The sequence below is a fragment of the Candoia aspera genome, chromosome 3 (assembly GCF_035149785.1).
Source record: "Candoia aspera isolate rCanAsp1 chromosome 3, rCanAsp1.hap2, whole genome shotgun sequence".
Taxonomy (NCBI): domain Eukaryota; kingdom Metazoa; phylum Chordata; class Lepidosauria; order Squamata; family Boidae; genus Candoia; species Candoia aspera.
The window spans coordinates 94,804,017-94,820,818 of NC_086155.1; the positions used below are offsets into that span (position 1 = coordinate 94,804,017).

General features: G+C 38.6%; 1 protein-coding gene across 1 annotated transcript in view; it reads left to right on the forward strand.

The window, feature by feature from the left end:
• Window positions 1–6,600: 6,600 nt before the first annotated feature.
• ASPM (assembly factor for spindle microtubules) overlaps window positions 6,601–16,802 on the forward strand; it is a 30,069-nt gene continuing 19,867 nt past the window's right edge. The window contains exons 1-12 of the mRNA XM_063299880.1: window positions 6,601–6,953; window positions 8,091–8,234; window positions 8,757–10,047; window positions 10,210–10,305; window positions 12,329–12,475; window positions 13,443–13,685; window positions 13,864–13,931; window positions 14,952–15,093; window positions 15,415–15,545; window positions 15,916–16,091; window positions 16,183–16,328; window positions 16,413–16,498. Of these exons, the coding sequence (XP_063155950.1) occupies window positions 6,657–6,953; window positions 8,091–8,234; window positions 8,757–10,047; window positions 10,210–10,305; window positions 12,329–12,475; window positions 13,443–13,685; window positions 13,864–13,931; window positions 14,952–15,093; window positions 15,415–15,545; window positions 15,916–16,091; window positions 16,183–16,328; window positions 16,413–16,498 (2,967 nt within the window). The 5' untranslated portion in view covers window positions 6,601–6,656. The remainder of the gene's footprint in view (window positions 6,954–8,090; window positions 8,235–8,756; window positions 10,048–10,209; window positions 10,306–12,328; window positions 12,476–13,442; window positions 13,686–13,863; window positions 13,932–14,951; window positions 15,094–15,414; window positions 15,546–15,915; window positions 16,092–16,182; window positions 16,329–16,412; window positions 16,499–16,802) is intronic.

The window sequence follows — 16,802 nt, forward strand, 5'->3', positions numbered from 1 at the left end:
ATCACACTCTTAAAGCACCCATATCTTTATTCAGCCGCCTTCAGAAGCCTGAAAAAAGAAGCAGGTGCTTTAATGGACAGTATAGATGTGCTGTGCTTACATGAGATCCAAAACACTTACTCCAAATCATGTTTAAAGCATGCACAGCCATAGTAGTGATAACTACTTGTACTTTCTCTAATGCATTTCTTTCTGATATCAGTATTTGCTATTCTGCTGTTCTCTCTCTCTCTCACTCACTCTCTCTCTCTCTGTATATAGAGAGTGTTAATATTCCATTCATTGCATGAGGACAGCTGCAGTACACGAAAATTATAACATAAGTGGTGTCTGTTTTTGCCCAACAAACTAATACAACTGTTCCGCTGAAAATTCTTTTAACTATTGAAAAGTTAATGTATCTGTATTTTCTTTGACTTTGAGTTTTTTGAAAGCTGTTGAGCATGAAAAGTTATTGTTGCCTTTTTAATGCAGTGGCTTAGCTTTCAAAATCATGTGTTTTTAAAAATTGTAATATTTTTAAAAATAGATTCTTGAAGGGTACAAGAGTATAAACAAATTCACATTTAATCAATTATGGATTGATGTTCCCCCCATATGTTTTCATTGTACACATATTTCCTTTCATGTATGAAAATGTAAAAAAAGCTTTAGGGTTAAAATCACACAAACCTTTCTTTATATTGTGAATTAATTCAATCTCAATCAAATGTCATAATTTTAAAACTATTTGTATTTCAATATCAATTAAAATAAATCAAGGTAGCAGTCTTGCTCCCTTAAGAATTAATGTCTTTGATATCAGAAGGAGTAATTGCTGTTAGTAATCTAAAGCACATTCAGGAAACAACTGTGTTAAGCATGCCTTTTTTTGTTGCTTCCTTAATCTAGATTTTTTTATGGAGAGGCTTTGAAAAAAATTGAAAATCGTATTTAAATATAATTTATTGTAAGTGAAACCTGCATAAATGCAAAGGCTCATGGAACTGAAATACTAATTTCAATTGCTTTTACTATAAAAAGCAAAAGGAGCTGTGTTGACCATGAGGAAAAAAATCCATGTAATTAAAAACTATAATTAAAAACAAGATAGAAATAAAATAGTATTGGCTAGTGCTTAAACCAGGTCTACACAGATTAGAGTGTTTTATCAATTGCAACCTAATACTACCTGCGTATAAGGATGTAATTTGAAGATTATTTCCATACTCTCTTAAAAATTGTAATCTGCAAGACATACCTTAAATATAATTGATAAACACTCTAACTTTGATAATAGTTCTTAGAAACTTAAAAGTGTACACATTTATTTATTTATTTATTTATTTAGTGCATTTTTCCACCACCCATCTCAACAATGACTCTGGACAGTTCACAAGCAAATTTAAAACAGTAAAAAATTAAATATCAATTAAAAGAGATACATTATAAAATATACATATACAAATATATTAAAAACTCTAAAATATGAAATCTAAAACCCAAGATGGTAAGATTGCAGCCTTTAATAAAATTCCCCAGGCCGTATCAAGGTGCCAGTCATCCCAATGACAACCATCGCCCCTTCCCTCCCACCCAGCGAGGTGGCACAGCCATGTCTTGAGCCCTTTTCAGAAGGCTGGGAGAGTTGGGGCTTGTCTTATCTCTGGGGGGTAGCTTATTCCAGAGGGCGGGGGCTATGGCAGAGAAGGCTCTCTTCCTGGACCCCACCAATCGACAATCTCTCATGGACAGGGTCCATACCATGCCATCTCTGCCTGACTGGTAGGACAGGTCGATGTGATGGGGGTGAGGCGGTCCCTCAGGTAACCTGGACCCATGCCATGTAGAACTTTAAAGGTTGAATTGGATTCACACCTTGAATTGGACCTGGAAGCAGACTGGCACCCAATGCAGCTCACACAGCAAAGGTGTTATATGGGCCGTCTTTGGGGCTCCTAAAGCTGCTTGCGCAGCTGCATTCTGGACCAGCTGTAGCTTCCAGATACTCTTCAAGGGTAGCCCCATGTAGAGTGCATTGCAATAGTCTATAATAGTACACATATTACTTTTATTATACCCCTATTTAGGAATCTAATCTTAACCAGAATAAACACAGATAACAATCTTTTACACAGACTATATAACTAGTTATGTTAGTTTACCTTTTAAAATATAATAGCAAGGTTTATCCTAAGCCAAGTAATGGTCAGAGCTAAACAGGCAACGATCTTCTTTTTCACCTCAAGTCAAAGCTCCAAACTGCCACACTTCTACTGTTACCTAGAGAATCCTAAGGCAAGATAGAATCTTAGTTACAGTAGAATTTCAGTTGTCCCACACCAAGTCACTCTTGGAGTGAGATGGGTGGTGACAAAATTTGAAAAATAAATGAATCACATATTTTCCACTCTTCCTTCATAAAAACCAGGACATGGCCATATATTTCTTCAAAAACAAAAAAAAGCTCAAACTTGGACAAATCTCAAATAAAAGAAAAATTATTTTGGTGCTTTGTCATCACTATGTATTTCATGGTGGGGAGCAGAAGCTGGCAGAACAAAGATAAAGTTCAAAAATGGATTAGATCAGGGCAGTGCTATGTGGAAACACATAACACCCTCCCCAATTCCCCCAGTGCATGATGGGAAAGGTAGATGGGCAGTGGCTCATAATGTGAATGGTGACTGCTGCATAGTAAGTCCCCCCTCTTCCTTTTCCCAGTCACGTGACACAGAGCAGAGCATATGCATGCTTTCTGCATGTTATATATTTCCTTAATAAGTATTCAGTGAATTGAAAAGGCTGGATTTAAGAGTTGAGAGGGGTTTTTTAAATGAATTGCTTCCCTAAATGCACCAAAGATTCCTTGTAGCTGTTGAAGTTTTGTAGTACCCAGAACTGAAGTTATCTATTGAAAAAGGCACCAATTTTGGATTAATAGATTATTAAGGTTTAGTTGTACAAGATGCAGCTGGCAGAGTTATTTAGGTTACATCTGAACCAGCCTTCTGGTTCTCCTCCATAGTAGTGCTGGTCAAAAGGAAGCCATAGCATGGGAGCCATTGTGCTTCCTTGAGTGGAGCTGGTGGCAACAACAGCAGGAACAGTGTCCTTATTCTCTGTAGCCAGATGGCTGGGCAGCCTGAAAGGAAGACAGCTGTCCTCCACTGCAGAAGAACCTGTGCCAAGTCTCCAACTGCAGCTGCTGGGGGAAACAAAAGATGATGCCAGCCACTATAGCAGAGATACAGTAATAGTTGAGACTATGCAGGGAGGCCAGGTTGAGCCAAGACCTGCCACTTCTACACTGGGGGTGATGACCACCCAGAAGTACCAGGGTAGCTGTGAGCTGGCAGTGTAATGGACTTGGGCACACTCTTTCTGGAGGTTTTAGGAACAAAATGCTCATGAACTAGACCAAACTGACCTGAAACAATCCATAGAAGAAATTGTGTGTCAGAGATTGTGTAGTGGGAACAAAAACACATTGGAATGATGCTACTGAGATGTACATATTCTGGATAAAATTAAGTTTTCAGTTGACACAAAACTAGGGCATTCATCAGTCATCTAAAACAGAAAAAATGTTGCAGTGTACATTATAATGTCAATTTGTTCACCATGGGGTTGTTGATTTTTAATGACTTGTGCTTAACAATATGAGTTAATGGTATCTTTTGCATTAAGTTACAACTAACTGGCCTGATGCTTATTCTACACAGCATAAGTAATGGGTTCTGATATGAAGACCACTTTGGCTTTGGTGATCTGAGCTTGGGGTTTTCCTTGCAGATGCTTCTTCATTACGTCACCATTACCTCACTCGCTCTGATGTGGAGGAAGGGAGGTGTGTTGGCTGTTTATAGGCAGCTGCTTTTGCTCCCAGGTGGGCTTTGTTTCCTATTTGATTGGTTTTGCTAATCTGGTGTAGATATCTTCTTCTATCTCCTTTGCCCTTTCTTTGACTTTCGTTTTTTTTAAGCCTGCTGTTCTGACAAAGTAGCCATTAATAAGCACAGTAATAAATTCCACTGATAAACATTCAGAGAACCTGTTGAAAGGAAAATTTACCAAGAGTTTGTCCCAAGCCAGGAATGAAGAGACACCGGCAGTTGCTTGAGCAGAGGTAAGTTTATTTCCCAAGAGCATGGACAGAGTATGCTGGCTGAGGGTGGCCACACGTGTATTTTCCCACCAGCCCCTTATGTAGAGATGTAGACCTCTGATGTTTATGGTGGGTGAGAGAGGGTGCTTGCTTTTGCTGGATTTTGCACTTCTTAATTGAACAAAGGCTTGAGGCAGTCTTGTGGTCGCGCCCCCTGCTGCTTTTGTGGTTTCTGGCTCCTTTGATCAATTTAGCTCTCTCCCTACTGGGTTGTGTATTCTGTCATTGCTTGATATTCTAAAGGGGAGCCCTTTCTTTACATATGCTAAGATGTTTGTTCCCTTTCCGCCTTTCCTGTCCTGATCGGTTTATGGAAGTGGTTTCAGCGGGAAGCGTCTCTCAGAGGGGAAGGACGTGGTTTGGATAAAGGGGAGAAATGGCAGTCTTCTTTCAGGAGAAAATGGTTTTTTTTTTCTTAAACCAAAAGTTTTTTAAAAAGGAGGGGGACAGATCTGAGCACTGGAGCCAAATAATCGCAAAAGTTTATTTATTTATTTACTAAGATGAATAGCCGGCATCCCAGCTGACTGTTCAAAATCTTGCAAGATGATGCTGTCAAGGTAATGTATGCTATATGCCAGCAAATTTGGAAAACACAAGAATGGCCATCAGACTGGAAAAAATCAACTTATATCCCCATACCAAAAAAGGGAAACATGAAAGAATGTTCAAACTATCGAACAGTGGCACTCGTTTCACATGCCAGTAAGGTAATGCTCAAGATCCTGCAAGGGAGACTTCAGCAATTCATGGAGCGAGAATTGCCAGATGTACAAGCTGGGTTTAGAAAAGGCAGAGGAACTTGGGACCAAATTGCCAATATCCGCTGGATAATGGAAAAAGCCAGGGAGTTTCAGAAAAACATCTATTTCTGTTTTCTTGACTATTCTAAAGCCTTTGACTGTGTGGACCATAACAAATTGTGGCAAGTTCTTAGTGGTATGGGGATACCAAGTCATCTTGTCTGCCTCTTGAAGAATCTGTATAACGACCAAGTAGCAACAGTAAGAACAGACCACGGAACAACGGACTGGTTTAAGATTGGGAAAGGAGTACGGCAGGGCTGTATACTCTCACCCTACCTATTCAACTTGTACGCAGAACACATCATGCAACATGCTGGGCTTGAGGAATCCAAGGCTGGAGTTAAAATCGCTGGAAGAAACATTAACAATCTCAGATATGCAGATGATACCACTTTGATGGCTGAAAGCGAAGAGGAACTGAGGAGCCTTATGACCAAGGTGAAAGAAGAAAGTGCAAAAGCTGGCTTGCAGCTAAACCTCAACAAAACCAAGATTATGGCAACCAGCTTGATTGATAACTGGCAAATAGAGGGAGAAAATGTAGAAGCAGTGAAAGACTTTGTATTTCTAGGTGCAAAGATTACTGCAGATGCTGACTGCAGTCAGGAAATCAGAAGACTCTTAATCCTTGGGAGAAGAGCAATGACCAATCTCGATAAAATAGTTAAGAGCAGAGACATCACACTGACAACAAAGGTCTGCATAGTTAAAGCAATGGTGTTCCCTGTAGTAACATATGGCTGCGAGAGCTGGACCATAAGGAAGGCTGAGAGAAGGAAGATCGATGCTTTTGAACTGTGGTGTTGGAGGAAAATTCTGAGTGCCTTGGACTGCAAGAAGATCAAACCAGTCCATCCTCCAGGAAATAAAGCCAGACTGCTCACTTGAGGGCATGATATTAAAGGCAAAACTGAAATACTTTGGCCACATCATGAGAAGACAGAACACCCTGGAGAAGATGCTGATGCCAGGGAGAGTGGAGGGCAAAAGGAAGAGGGGCCGACCAAGGGCAAGGTTGATGGATGATAATCTAGAGGTGACGGATTCGTCCCTGGGGGAGCTGGGGGTGTTGACGACCGACAGGAAGCTCTGGCGTGGGCTGGTCCATGAAGTCACGAAGAGTCGGAAGCGACTAAACGAATAAACAACAAGATGAATAGCCAATCTCATTCCCAAGTCTTTGGGAGGCTTTCAGGGAAAGGTCTTTTCCAGATGTCTTTGGCTGGCTCTTGACTGGCAGCTAATGGGCTAGACAGAACCTTTCGAGGCTTATTCCTGCTTTTACTGCAGCGGAGCACCGAGACTCACCTCTCGAGTACCAGACGGACTTGCGCGGTATAACCATCCGAAAGAAGGCAATTAACGTTTTAAATTGAGCGCTCGCTTGTTATTGGTGCGTGGCGCAAAAAGCTCGCAGGCCTTGATCGAGGAGAAAGGATTGAAAGCAGGAAAAAAAAAAAGGAACGGCTCAAACGATTGGCCGAATCTTTGCTCAGGGCTGCATGGCGATTGGAGGAAGAGTCTTGTGTGCGAATGGGCTGCGTTGTGTAAACCCCCTTGATTGGTGGAGACTGTCAGTTTGAATTCTCGAGCGGCGGTTGCGAGTTCGATTTTTGGAAGGAGTTTGCGTATTGCTTTCTGACGGGCGAAGGGGCTTCTGTCGTCGGGAGAGGCTGACCGCGATCGTTTCCCCACATGGGACTATGGCGGAAAGAAGGCAGGGTGTGGGAGCAGCCGGGCTTCAGGAGCCGAGTCCGCCGAAGCGGAGCAGGCGCTGGGCTGCCGCTCAGGGCTGCGAGGATGGGACCGACGCCTTGCTGTCACTCAGCCACTTCTCCCGGCCGCCTTTCCTCAGTTTCGGCTCCGTCCGCGTCGGTAGCTCGTGCGCTCGCCGCCTGGCCGTAGAGAACTCCAATGCGGAGCCTGTCCACGGCGCCGTCTACCGCCCGCCGCCCGCCTCCAAAGGCTTCACGGTGGAGCAAGGCAGTTTCCTCCTTCAGGTGCTTTAGCCAAAGAGGGGAGGAGAGGCGATGTGGTGGTGGGGCTCTAAGGTGGCAACATCAAATGCCAGTGCTGAGGTCTAAGCTGGGGGGGCGGGGACGGTAATGTTCATGTGCCATCGATAGCCTGAATATATTTTTTACTCCCTGACTTTTAATTGATCATGGACGTTGGGGAATAATCTTCAATTTGCGTAACGTCCGCTGATGCTCTACCACTATCCTACTTATTTTTAAAGAATGCTATTGTAAGTTATCTTGTTTATTGTTTCTAGGCAAGTGGGAACCTTGTAGTATGTTAATGGTTAATAATCTTATAATCTTTCCAGATGAGGCTATTTCTATGAGGATTGTTTTTGGTGGGATATAAAGGTAATCAGTGCTTCTTGCATTAGGATTGTAGGCTAAAGTGAGCGTGATAATATTATATTAAAAAAAAGAAATTGGTTTATTCTATGTAGTGTGAGTTCATATGTGCTATAAAATTTTGTGGGGAGGGTGCCTTCGAGTCAGTCTTGGCTTCTGGGGACTGCCTGGACAAGTCCCTGCAGTTTTCTTGGCAAGGTTTCAGAAGGTTTGCCACTGCCTGCTTCCTAGGGCTGAGGGAGAGTGACTGGCCCAAGCTGGCTTCGTGCCTAAGGTGGAAGTAGAAATTATGGTTTCCCAGTTTCTAGTCTGGTGTTTTAACCACTACATCAAACTGGCCCTCCCTATACAATTTAAGCTGTAATATATCAGATATTGGGAGTGAGTCATAGTCAAAAGCAGGTCTAGCTAGATTGCAATAAATAGCTGACCATGGTGGAAACTGTTTTCTATCCGAGCAATGCCCCCATCTGATCAGAAAACTAAGCAGGATCAGATGTGGGCATTGCTTGGACAGAAAACTGCCAGAATATCTCACTACTGTGGGACAGACTGGGAAGTTGAAAAAAAAAATGAGAAGAAGGCAGTGTCAAACCACTTCTACATATTCTATTCTACCTATTCTACAATTAGATACAATCCTTAAATAAAACTTTTAGCATTCAAAGGTACTAGTCTGTACAGGATTGTATATGTAACTGGATATATTCCTCATGTATTTGTCACAGCTGCTATACCATCTGCTTATTGTTTCATCCTTTTCTTTTGCAGCCAGGGGAGAGAATATATATATTAATAACATGGACACCACTACAAGGTGGCAAAGTTCGAGAGCTCATAACTTTTATTGTAAATGATGTTGTAAAACATCAAGCAGTTTTGCTGGGGAATGCTGAGCAACCTATAAAGAAGAAGGTAGGAAGTTGTTTAAAATCTTTCTTGTTCTGCTTATTAATAAAGTCAGTCTTTTCCTTTGGCATGCAGAATATCCATCTATGTAATAAGCTTTTCTGCATAAATTGTTGGCATGTTTGAAAGTGAAAAACAACATACTAGTGTAATTAAAGCTGCAGAAACTTCATAGGTCTATGAGATTTATAGATATTTAAAAGTCTCTATAGCACTTATACCTGTGTTCCTATGCCCTCCATGTTAGCATATCTCCCTTGATTTTTAGCCTCTTGAATTTCCCCCAAAAGTGAATTCTACAAAATGAAAAATAGCTATTGTAAATAATTATGCAGTGGAGATACATAAATAATAGAGATAAAATGCTGTAATATTGATGCCAATTTTAAAAATGAGAATTACCAATACTTCATATTTATTTACCAAGGAATGATTAGAAGCATGTCATAGGCAACATGGGCTTTTAATTTCATAGGTACAATACGTAAAAACATAATGCTTGTCTATGTGTATTTAATGTCATTTCAGAAAAATCTTTGGGATACTATTAAAAGAAGAACTCCTGCACAACAATCACGAAAAAGAGTGCCAGTCATTAAAAGTATAAATAAAACTTTTCAGATGTCTGAAAAAACAGATAGAAATAGAAGCCCTCTTCAGTCCTGTGAGAACCTGGAAGTGAATTCAAACAGAATTTCACCTAATGGAAATTCCTTAATCATTTCAGAAAACAACCTTTCTTTTTCCCCTATTGGCCCCATAATTCAGAAAAACCAACATGTTATTTATACCCCCCTATCAACTACATATTCTGTTCCCGGGGCACCAGCATGTAATACGTTATTAAATAATATAACAGAAACTAATACAGTTACAACTCTATGTGATAATGTTTTGGAAAAAAAGAAAGAAAGCAGAGATAATGTTATAAACTCAATAGAAATAAATGCAAATTCAGTCTGTACACCAGAACAACTGAACACATCTTTGAATCATAGGAAGATTTTAAGTCCTGATTCTTTTGTAAACAATAGCTATGAAGTTACTGAAGAACTTGATGCAGCTACAGCAATGCCTATTTCACCTGATCAGTTTTTAAGAGAGAATCAAATAGTTATTCAACCAACCTCACAAGAATATAAAACAGTGTCCTTTTCTTCAGATGTGAAATCATGTATGTCAAGAGCAAAATTTTCAAAGCAGAAAGAAAAGATACAAGTTACTTCCTGTTTTATGGAACCTCAGCTTTCCCGCAAAGCATCCAACAATATAAATGACAGAAATCCTACATTTTGCTATGATAAGACTGAACAAAATGCCAGATACAGGACAAATAACCAGGCTTGCTGCTTTCAGAACAAAAAAAGGCCTTTGCTTTCTAGCACTGTTACCAAAACTAAGCCCACTCCTGAGGAAAGAGAAACAGAGATGTTAAAACTAAAATCTAAAAAATGTCTTTCTAATGCAATCGAGCACTGTGTGGACATTATTCCTACAAATGCAAGCCTGGACACATTGCCAAGACTTCCAGTTATAGAAAGTGTCTCCAGTGAAGCTAAATGTGTCAAAGCTAAAGCAGGTTCTATTTATTTGGAATCATCTTCAAATAATCATAAAAGAAAAAGTGGAGAATATTTAGAAGAAATTAAGAGTGGAAGAGAAGAATATGCAGAACATTTTGGAACAAAAAGAACTCTGAAGTCCTGTGAAGGAAATGGAAGCAAGAGTGCTTTGAAATTCTCTGTTTCCAAATCTCAGAATGGAGATAAGCAGAAGAGATGTGGTAATGTAAAAAAACAACATTTAACTATAGATGGGTGTTCAGTTAGAGAAAACAATGTTTAATGCACCTCAGAGTGAGTCTTGTTCTTATATTAACCTTTTGTGATTACAAAGTGATAGAACAGTTTGCTTACATAATTTCTTGATCTTGTTTCCATTTCAATTTAGGATGTTAGAATTATTTTTTTATTCTTTTCAGGTTCTGCATCTCAAAAATCTAAACTTTTTAAAAGAACAAAAAGTACTGTTCCTGTTGCACAGTCTCAACTGACCTTTGTGAAGCCTTTAAAAACAGGTGAAAATAAGTTCCTGGAGCAGGATTTTTTTCTGTATATCATTTAAAATAATTTTTATAAAGTTTATCTAAAGTACAGTCAATGAAATAGTAAAAACAGTAAAAGTAGAATGATACGGTTTTCATTCTTTTCATTCTATTTCACAATGGTTCAAATATTTATTCAATGAGGAATAGTTCTTTTTCAGGAGATATGTGGCATGAATTGGAATTTGTTCTGTCTCATATTAATACAACATTTCATAACAAGTTAGCATGAAGGGATGAATGAATAAACTGCCACTTATAATTAGCCTCCTTATTTCCCTGCCTAGATGATAGTTCTGATGAATAGAATAGAATAGACTTTTATTGTCATTCCACTATGCACCAAGGTGCACATTAAAATGAAATTTCGTTGCAAGTGGCTCACAATTGCAATGAATTGGCTCACATTTAAATACGGAATTTAATTATTGTCCCATGAAGTTCTGGTATAATCTAACTAGTTATTTTGTCATCATGGTGTTGATAGGCTATGCTTGCTATCATTTTCCTCACTCTTGATAAATGTTCGTTTATTTAAAAGGTTTATATAGTCACTCATCTTACATAACATAACCCTGGGTGAATCACCAACAATAAAAGCGTAAAACCCAACACAGTAAATTCCCAGTGTCCCCAACTGCTACACATCCCCACACATCCACAAAACCGTTCTGGGCTCCAGCTTCACACTATCCCAGTGCTTGTGGGAAAAGCCAGGTCTTCACAGTGTTTTGGAAGGCTAGGAGGGTAGGGGTCTGTTGTTTTAAGGGGTGTTCCTTAAGAGAGTTCCATGTTACTGATGCTGGGACTGTATCTTTGTGTATAACTAAAGATTGCTTACTTGCCTGAGAGGTGCAATTATTTTTAAATGATTTGGATAATGCAAGATGTAGCAGAATGTGGTAAGAGTCTAATGATCTAATAATACAAAAGAGCTTCAAATATAATAGACAATAATGACAGGATTCTAATATTTACTGTATTGCTGTTAGATTGAGTTAATCATTACAGAGACCTCTACAACTCGTTTGGCTAGGCAGTGCTGTAATAGTGTGACAGAATACGAGTTACAGTATAACTATGCTCATTTATCCCATAAAATGAACTACCAATGAGACTTCCTACTGTTTTCCTAGATTATTTAGAACTTTGGTGCTCATCCTCTGAACTACATGAATGATGTGGGCAGACATCAAAGAAGAATTGTAGTGATTCAGGCCTCATGAAGAGGCAGAGTGAGGGCTGACAACTGGGAAGGCCTAAGAGGAACTCCTCAAGATGCCATTTTTGATCCAGGGTGGCTAATTCCTGTTTGCAATAATATATATTCCTATGAGTGTAGACACCTACAATGCAGAACTTGATGAGTTCTGTGTATAGAACTATTGGTTGTATGCACAGATTGAGCAACGAAAGTAAGTGAAATAAAAAATAGTAAGAACTTTAAAAGTTAGAATTCATCTCAGGATTGAGAATCTGGAGAAAAGTGAAACAACAGCTATGCATCTGTTCCAGTATTTCATATTTTGTAGGGCTGTACAAAACATTGGAAAGAGCCACTTCACAAAAGAATTTCACATAAACAAACCAGCACTTATCAGTGTTAAAGCAGCCATGTCATTTGGAAGGCTTGTGCTGCTCCTTTGAAAGCTGTTTCCCCAACTGTTTGTGCATTTGTAAGTGCATGCAGAGCTGCCTCGCTTTATTGGCAGTTATAACAGGAGTGTTTGTAAATGCACATTCAGGTTCAGATAACTGGGACAGCCTTCAAAGCAGTCACACTAACCAGAAACGTCAGTTACTTTAACAGTTTAAACAAGTGCTTATGCTAACACACGTCAAGAAATGTCCATTTCCAGTGCTTTGCACAGCCCTAATTTTGCGCATTCCTAGCCTTCATTTGCTGTTAGAAATTGAGCTTTGAGGTATTCTCATTAGGTGATAGGGATTTCAATGTTTCAGGAAAAAAAAATAATATAACTTGTAATTTTAAAAGATATTCCTAGGCATCCAATGCCTTTTGTGGCTAAGAATATGTTTTATGATGAGCAGTGGAAAGAGAAACAGCAACGAGGTTTTACATGGTGGCTGAATTTTGTACTTACTCCTGATGACTTTACTCTGAAAACAGACATTTCACAAGGTAAAACTAATCAATGGCATCTTAATATTTCAAGGGTTAGGGGTCGTTATAGTATATAAGAACTGTTCTATGTTCCATAAATTAGCTCTGTGTATATGCATAAAAACTTTCCATTAACATTCTTTCATGTTTCTGCACATTTATTAAAATCAGCTGGTGATAGAGTCTTGTAGGACCTGCCTCTATTATCTGAAGTCAGCCTGGCAATCACATTAAAAACTCTCTTCTCTGGGCTGCTGGACTTGCTTAGGATTTGGGATCACTTGCTCAGCAAGATTCAGCCGTCTGGCAATCCTTCTGATGCTAATCCAATGATATCTGAATATATATTTATTCTAATAGGTAATTTACATGTTAGATATGTGAGGTTATTTCTTTTTATTAGGAATTTCACAGCCCCATCCATCCATTCTGGGTCTTCTAGCGCTCTCTCCTCTCTTTGGTATTCCCTGCTCTTCATTGCCTCTTTCCTTTCTGATCAGTCCCCAGTCTTCTCAGTTTTTCAACTTGCCTAAAGTAATGTTTTGTTTTGTTTTATTTTTGGTCAAGTTTTGGGAAGTGTATAGAAAGTAGTAGAGCTCCAGTTTTGAGCTGCCCTATAACCTTTTGTACTTGAAGAATGCTCTGAGTCCATGGGGTATCTCGAGTTGTTCATTGCATTAAAATAGAGGGATTGTGGGGTCTCTGCTCTTTTCCAGACTGAGTTAAAAGAATGCTTATATTTTTGAAAATCAAGAAGGCAGGAGGCTTTGGTAGGTGCCAAGGAAGTTGTCTTGGAACACTTAATATAATTTAGGCCAGCCTATCACAAATCAAGATAATCCAATGATGCAAAGCCAAACTAAGAAAGATTCATTATAGAAAAATACCAGGAAAAGCAAGTTACTCAAAAAAGTAAACTAAAGAATAACTTTTAAGATGAGATAGTGTAAGTTTTAAACACATACAACTATTTTCTCTTCATCAGTTAATACAGCATGTCTCATCCTGGGAACAGAGACTTATAAATCCAGTGTTCCTAAAGCACCAACGAAAGAAGAAGCATCATTAAGAGCATATACAGCTAGGTGCAAATTAAACAAACTTCGTAGGTCAGCTTGCCGTTTGTTTACCTGTGATGAAATGGTTAAAGCAATAAAAAGGCTGGAGATTGAAATTGAAGCAAAACGCTTGTTAGTTCGAAAAGACAGACATCTGTGGAAAGATATTGGTAAGAATATAGTTGGATTTTAGATTTTTTTTTTTTTTTAGGCTTAAGAAAACTGATGAACCAAGTTGTTAAATACTACAGTAAATTGACCATGCCTCTGTTGTCATCGGTATCTTTCTGTAATGTTATTCAGAAATACTTTCACTACATAATGCTTTTGCCCCTGTCTTTCTTTCAGGAGAACGACAGAAAATCCTCAGCTGGCTTCTATGCTACAATCCACTATGGTTGCGCATAGGCCTAGAAGTAAGTCTGTACTTTCTAATTATTAAAGCATTCTATAAACAATATGCTATTTTGTAAAGTCTCATGATTACTGTGTTACAGTGAACTATCCAAGACCAGGATAAGTTATTCTTTAATCCAAAATCCTGCTGGTTGAGAACATAAAGCTTAATATGAATAGGTATCAGTGGCCAAAATAAATGCAGTATTTTGCGGCTCATAAAGCTGATTGCAGTGATGAGAACAGAAACAGCTTCAGCTAATGGATAAACTGAATTAACGTAATGACACGATATGTCCTGTTCTTCCTTTCCCATACATTATTCTGTTGCTTCCTGAAATAGTCAGTGAAGATAAACTTATACTGATGCAGACTCACAGTGGAATTAATGACATGCATGTACATGATACACCACCCATCTGTTAGTTTGTCGTACTGTGGTGGCTTACGTGTTGCTATGATGCTGGTAGCTATGCCACCAGTAGTTCTACTACCAAAAGGGTTACCCATGCTGGACAGGTTTCAGCAGAGCTTCCAGACAAAGAACAGACTAGGGAGCAAGGCCTGGTAATCTACTCCCAAAAACGTGCCAATGAAAACCCTATGGATTACAACATTCTGTCGATATAGTGCTGGAAGAGAGCCCCTCAGGTCAGAAGGCACTCAATATGCTACTGGGGGATAGCTGCCTTCTCAAAGTAGAGCTGACCTTTGTGACGCGGATGGAATAAAGCCTCTGGGACCTTCATTTGCTGATGAAGCATGACTCAAAATGAGAAATAACAGCTACAAACATGCATTAATAATTGGGACATGGAATGGATGCAAACATTGGAACAGTCAGGCTTATGGCGCAAGACCGAACAGCATTTTGTTCTGTTATACATAGGGTCACCATGAGTCGTAAATGACTTGACGGCAACTAACAACAACAATGTACATGATATCTTGGAAGTTGTTACAAAAGTTTGAATGTCATCCTATTGCTACAAAAGGTTTATTCATATTTTAAATTACTTTCACCATTTTCTCTTTGTCAGACAATTTTTGGTGAATTGATTGCTTTGGAAAGTAACAGTGATGTGATGGGTTTGGCAGTATTTATACTTAATCGCTTGTTGTGGAACCCAGATATTGCAGCTGAATACAGACACCCAACTGTGCCTCACCTTTATCGAGATGGTACAGTAACACTTTTTCTTTGCTATTATATAATTGTATTTCACAGTTGAGAGCGAGTTTGGTGTGGTTAAAGGCACCAGGCTAGAAACCAGGAGACTATGAGTTTTACTCCTGTCTTAGGCATGAAGCCAGGTGGGTGACTTTGGGCTAGTCACTCTCTCTCCCCTCAGGAAGAAGGAATGGCAAACCTTTTCCAAAAATGTTGTTTAAAAACTGCATGGATTTCTCCATACAGTCACCAGGAGTCAGACTGACTCAAAAGCACAAAGAAAAAAAATACAGTTACAAGAGGCATCTCTATATAAAATACTGCATTTGTAGGTCATGAAGAAGCATTGTCCAAATTTACACTGAAAAAACTTCTACTACTGGTTTGCTTCCTTGATCGTGCCAAAGTGTCTCGAATTATTGAACATGACCCTTGCTTATTCTTCAAAAATGCAGAATTCAAGGTACTCTCCCTTAAGCTTGCCTTAAATTATGTTTGCATGTAATCTATATATGTGTGTGTTTGAAAGACACAAGTCATGTTTATTTCTTTAGAAATTTTTTAAAAAATAATAATAGATATCAGATACAGGATTTTTTTCAGGGTTGATTAGACATATAGTCAACAATGGGTTTATTATAAATTTTTGATCTATATAATATGTAACTAGCAGTCTTATTAATTAAATTAGTTTCATTAATGTCCATGATCATATTAAAAAATCCTACAGGTAGCAGTAATATTTGTATTATAGTTCAGTAGCATAAGACTCATTAACCACATAGGACTGTAGCTCTACTGTATATGTACTGATTTGTTTCCTTTTTTTCTAGTCTAGTAAAGAGATATTACTTGCATTTTCCCGGGACTTTTTAAGTGGAGAAGGTGATCTTTCACGTCACCTTGGCTTCCTGGGTTTCCCAGTTAATCATGTGCAGACTCCACTTGATGAATTTGACTTTGCTGTTACAAATTTAGCTACAGACTTACAATGTGGCATTCGACTTGTGTAAGTTTTTGCTGAATTTTGTTACTAAAGTTATAAAAGTTTGTTGCATGAAGAAATTCATTACTTTTAATATGGAATATATGTATTTAAGGAGAACTTTAGAACTGTTGTCATCGGACTGGACACTTTCCAAAAAATTAAGAGTGCCTGCAATCAGCAGACTTCAGAAGGTGCATAATGTTAAACTTGCTTTTGAGGTATTGAAAGATCATGGAATTCAGTGGAAAGATGAACATGGTACGTACTAGAAAGTAATGTGAAGATGGTATCTTACAAGTCTGTTGATTTTGCTTTCCATTAATTAGTTTCATTGGTTTATAGGTTCAACCATTGACACAAAGGATATTGTGGATCGACATAGAGAGAAAACATTTGCTTTGTTATGGAAAATAGTGTTTGCTTTTCAGGTACTGCATAATCATTGGTCTAATTTATCTTTAGAATATAAAATAAGAAAGTGTATGCACTTGTAATCTATTTTCATAATTTTATCAAACAATGGTTTCTACATAAAACTTACTATGGGACTATTTTGTTTTATGCATAAAGCCAAAGTGTAAAAGTAGTATGTGCTGTACCCAGACTCAATTTCAATGAGAAAGATTTTTCAAAATGGAGACAGGACTAGTGGGGGTACACTTATTTACATTTGGAGAGTTTTCAAGAAAAGCTGTCATACAAAGTGACAGGTATGGATATTAAGATTTGAAA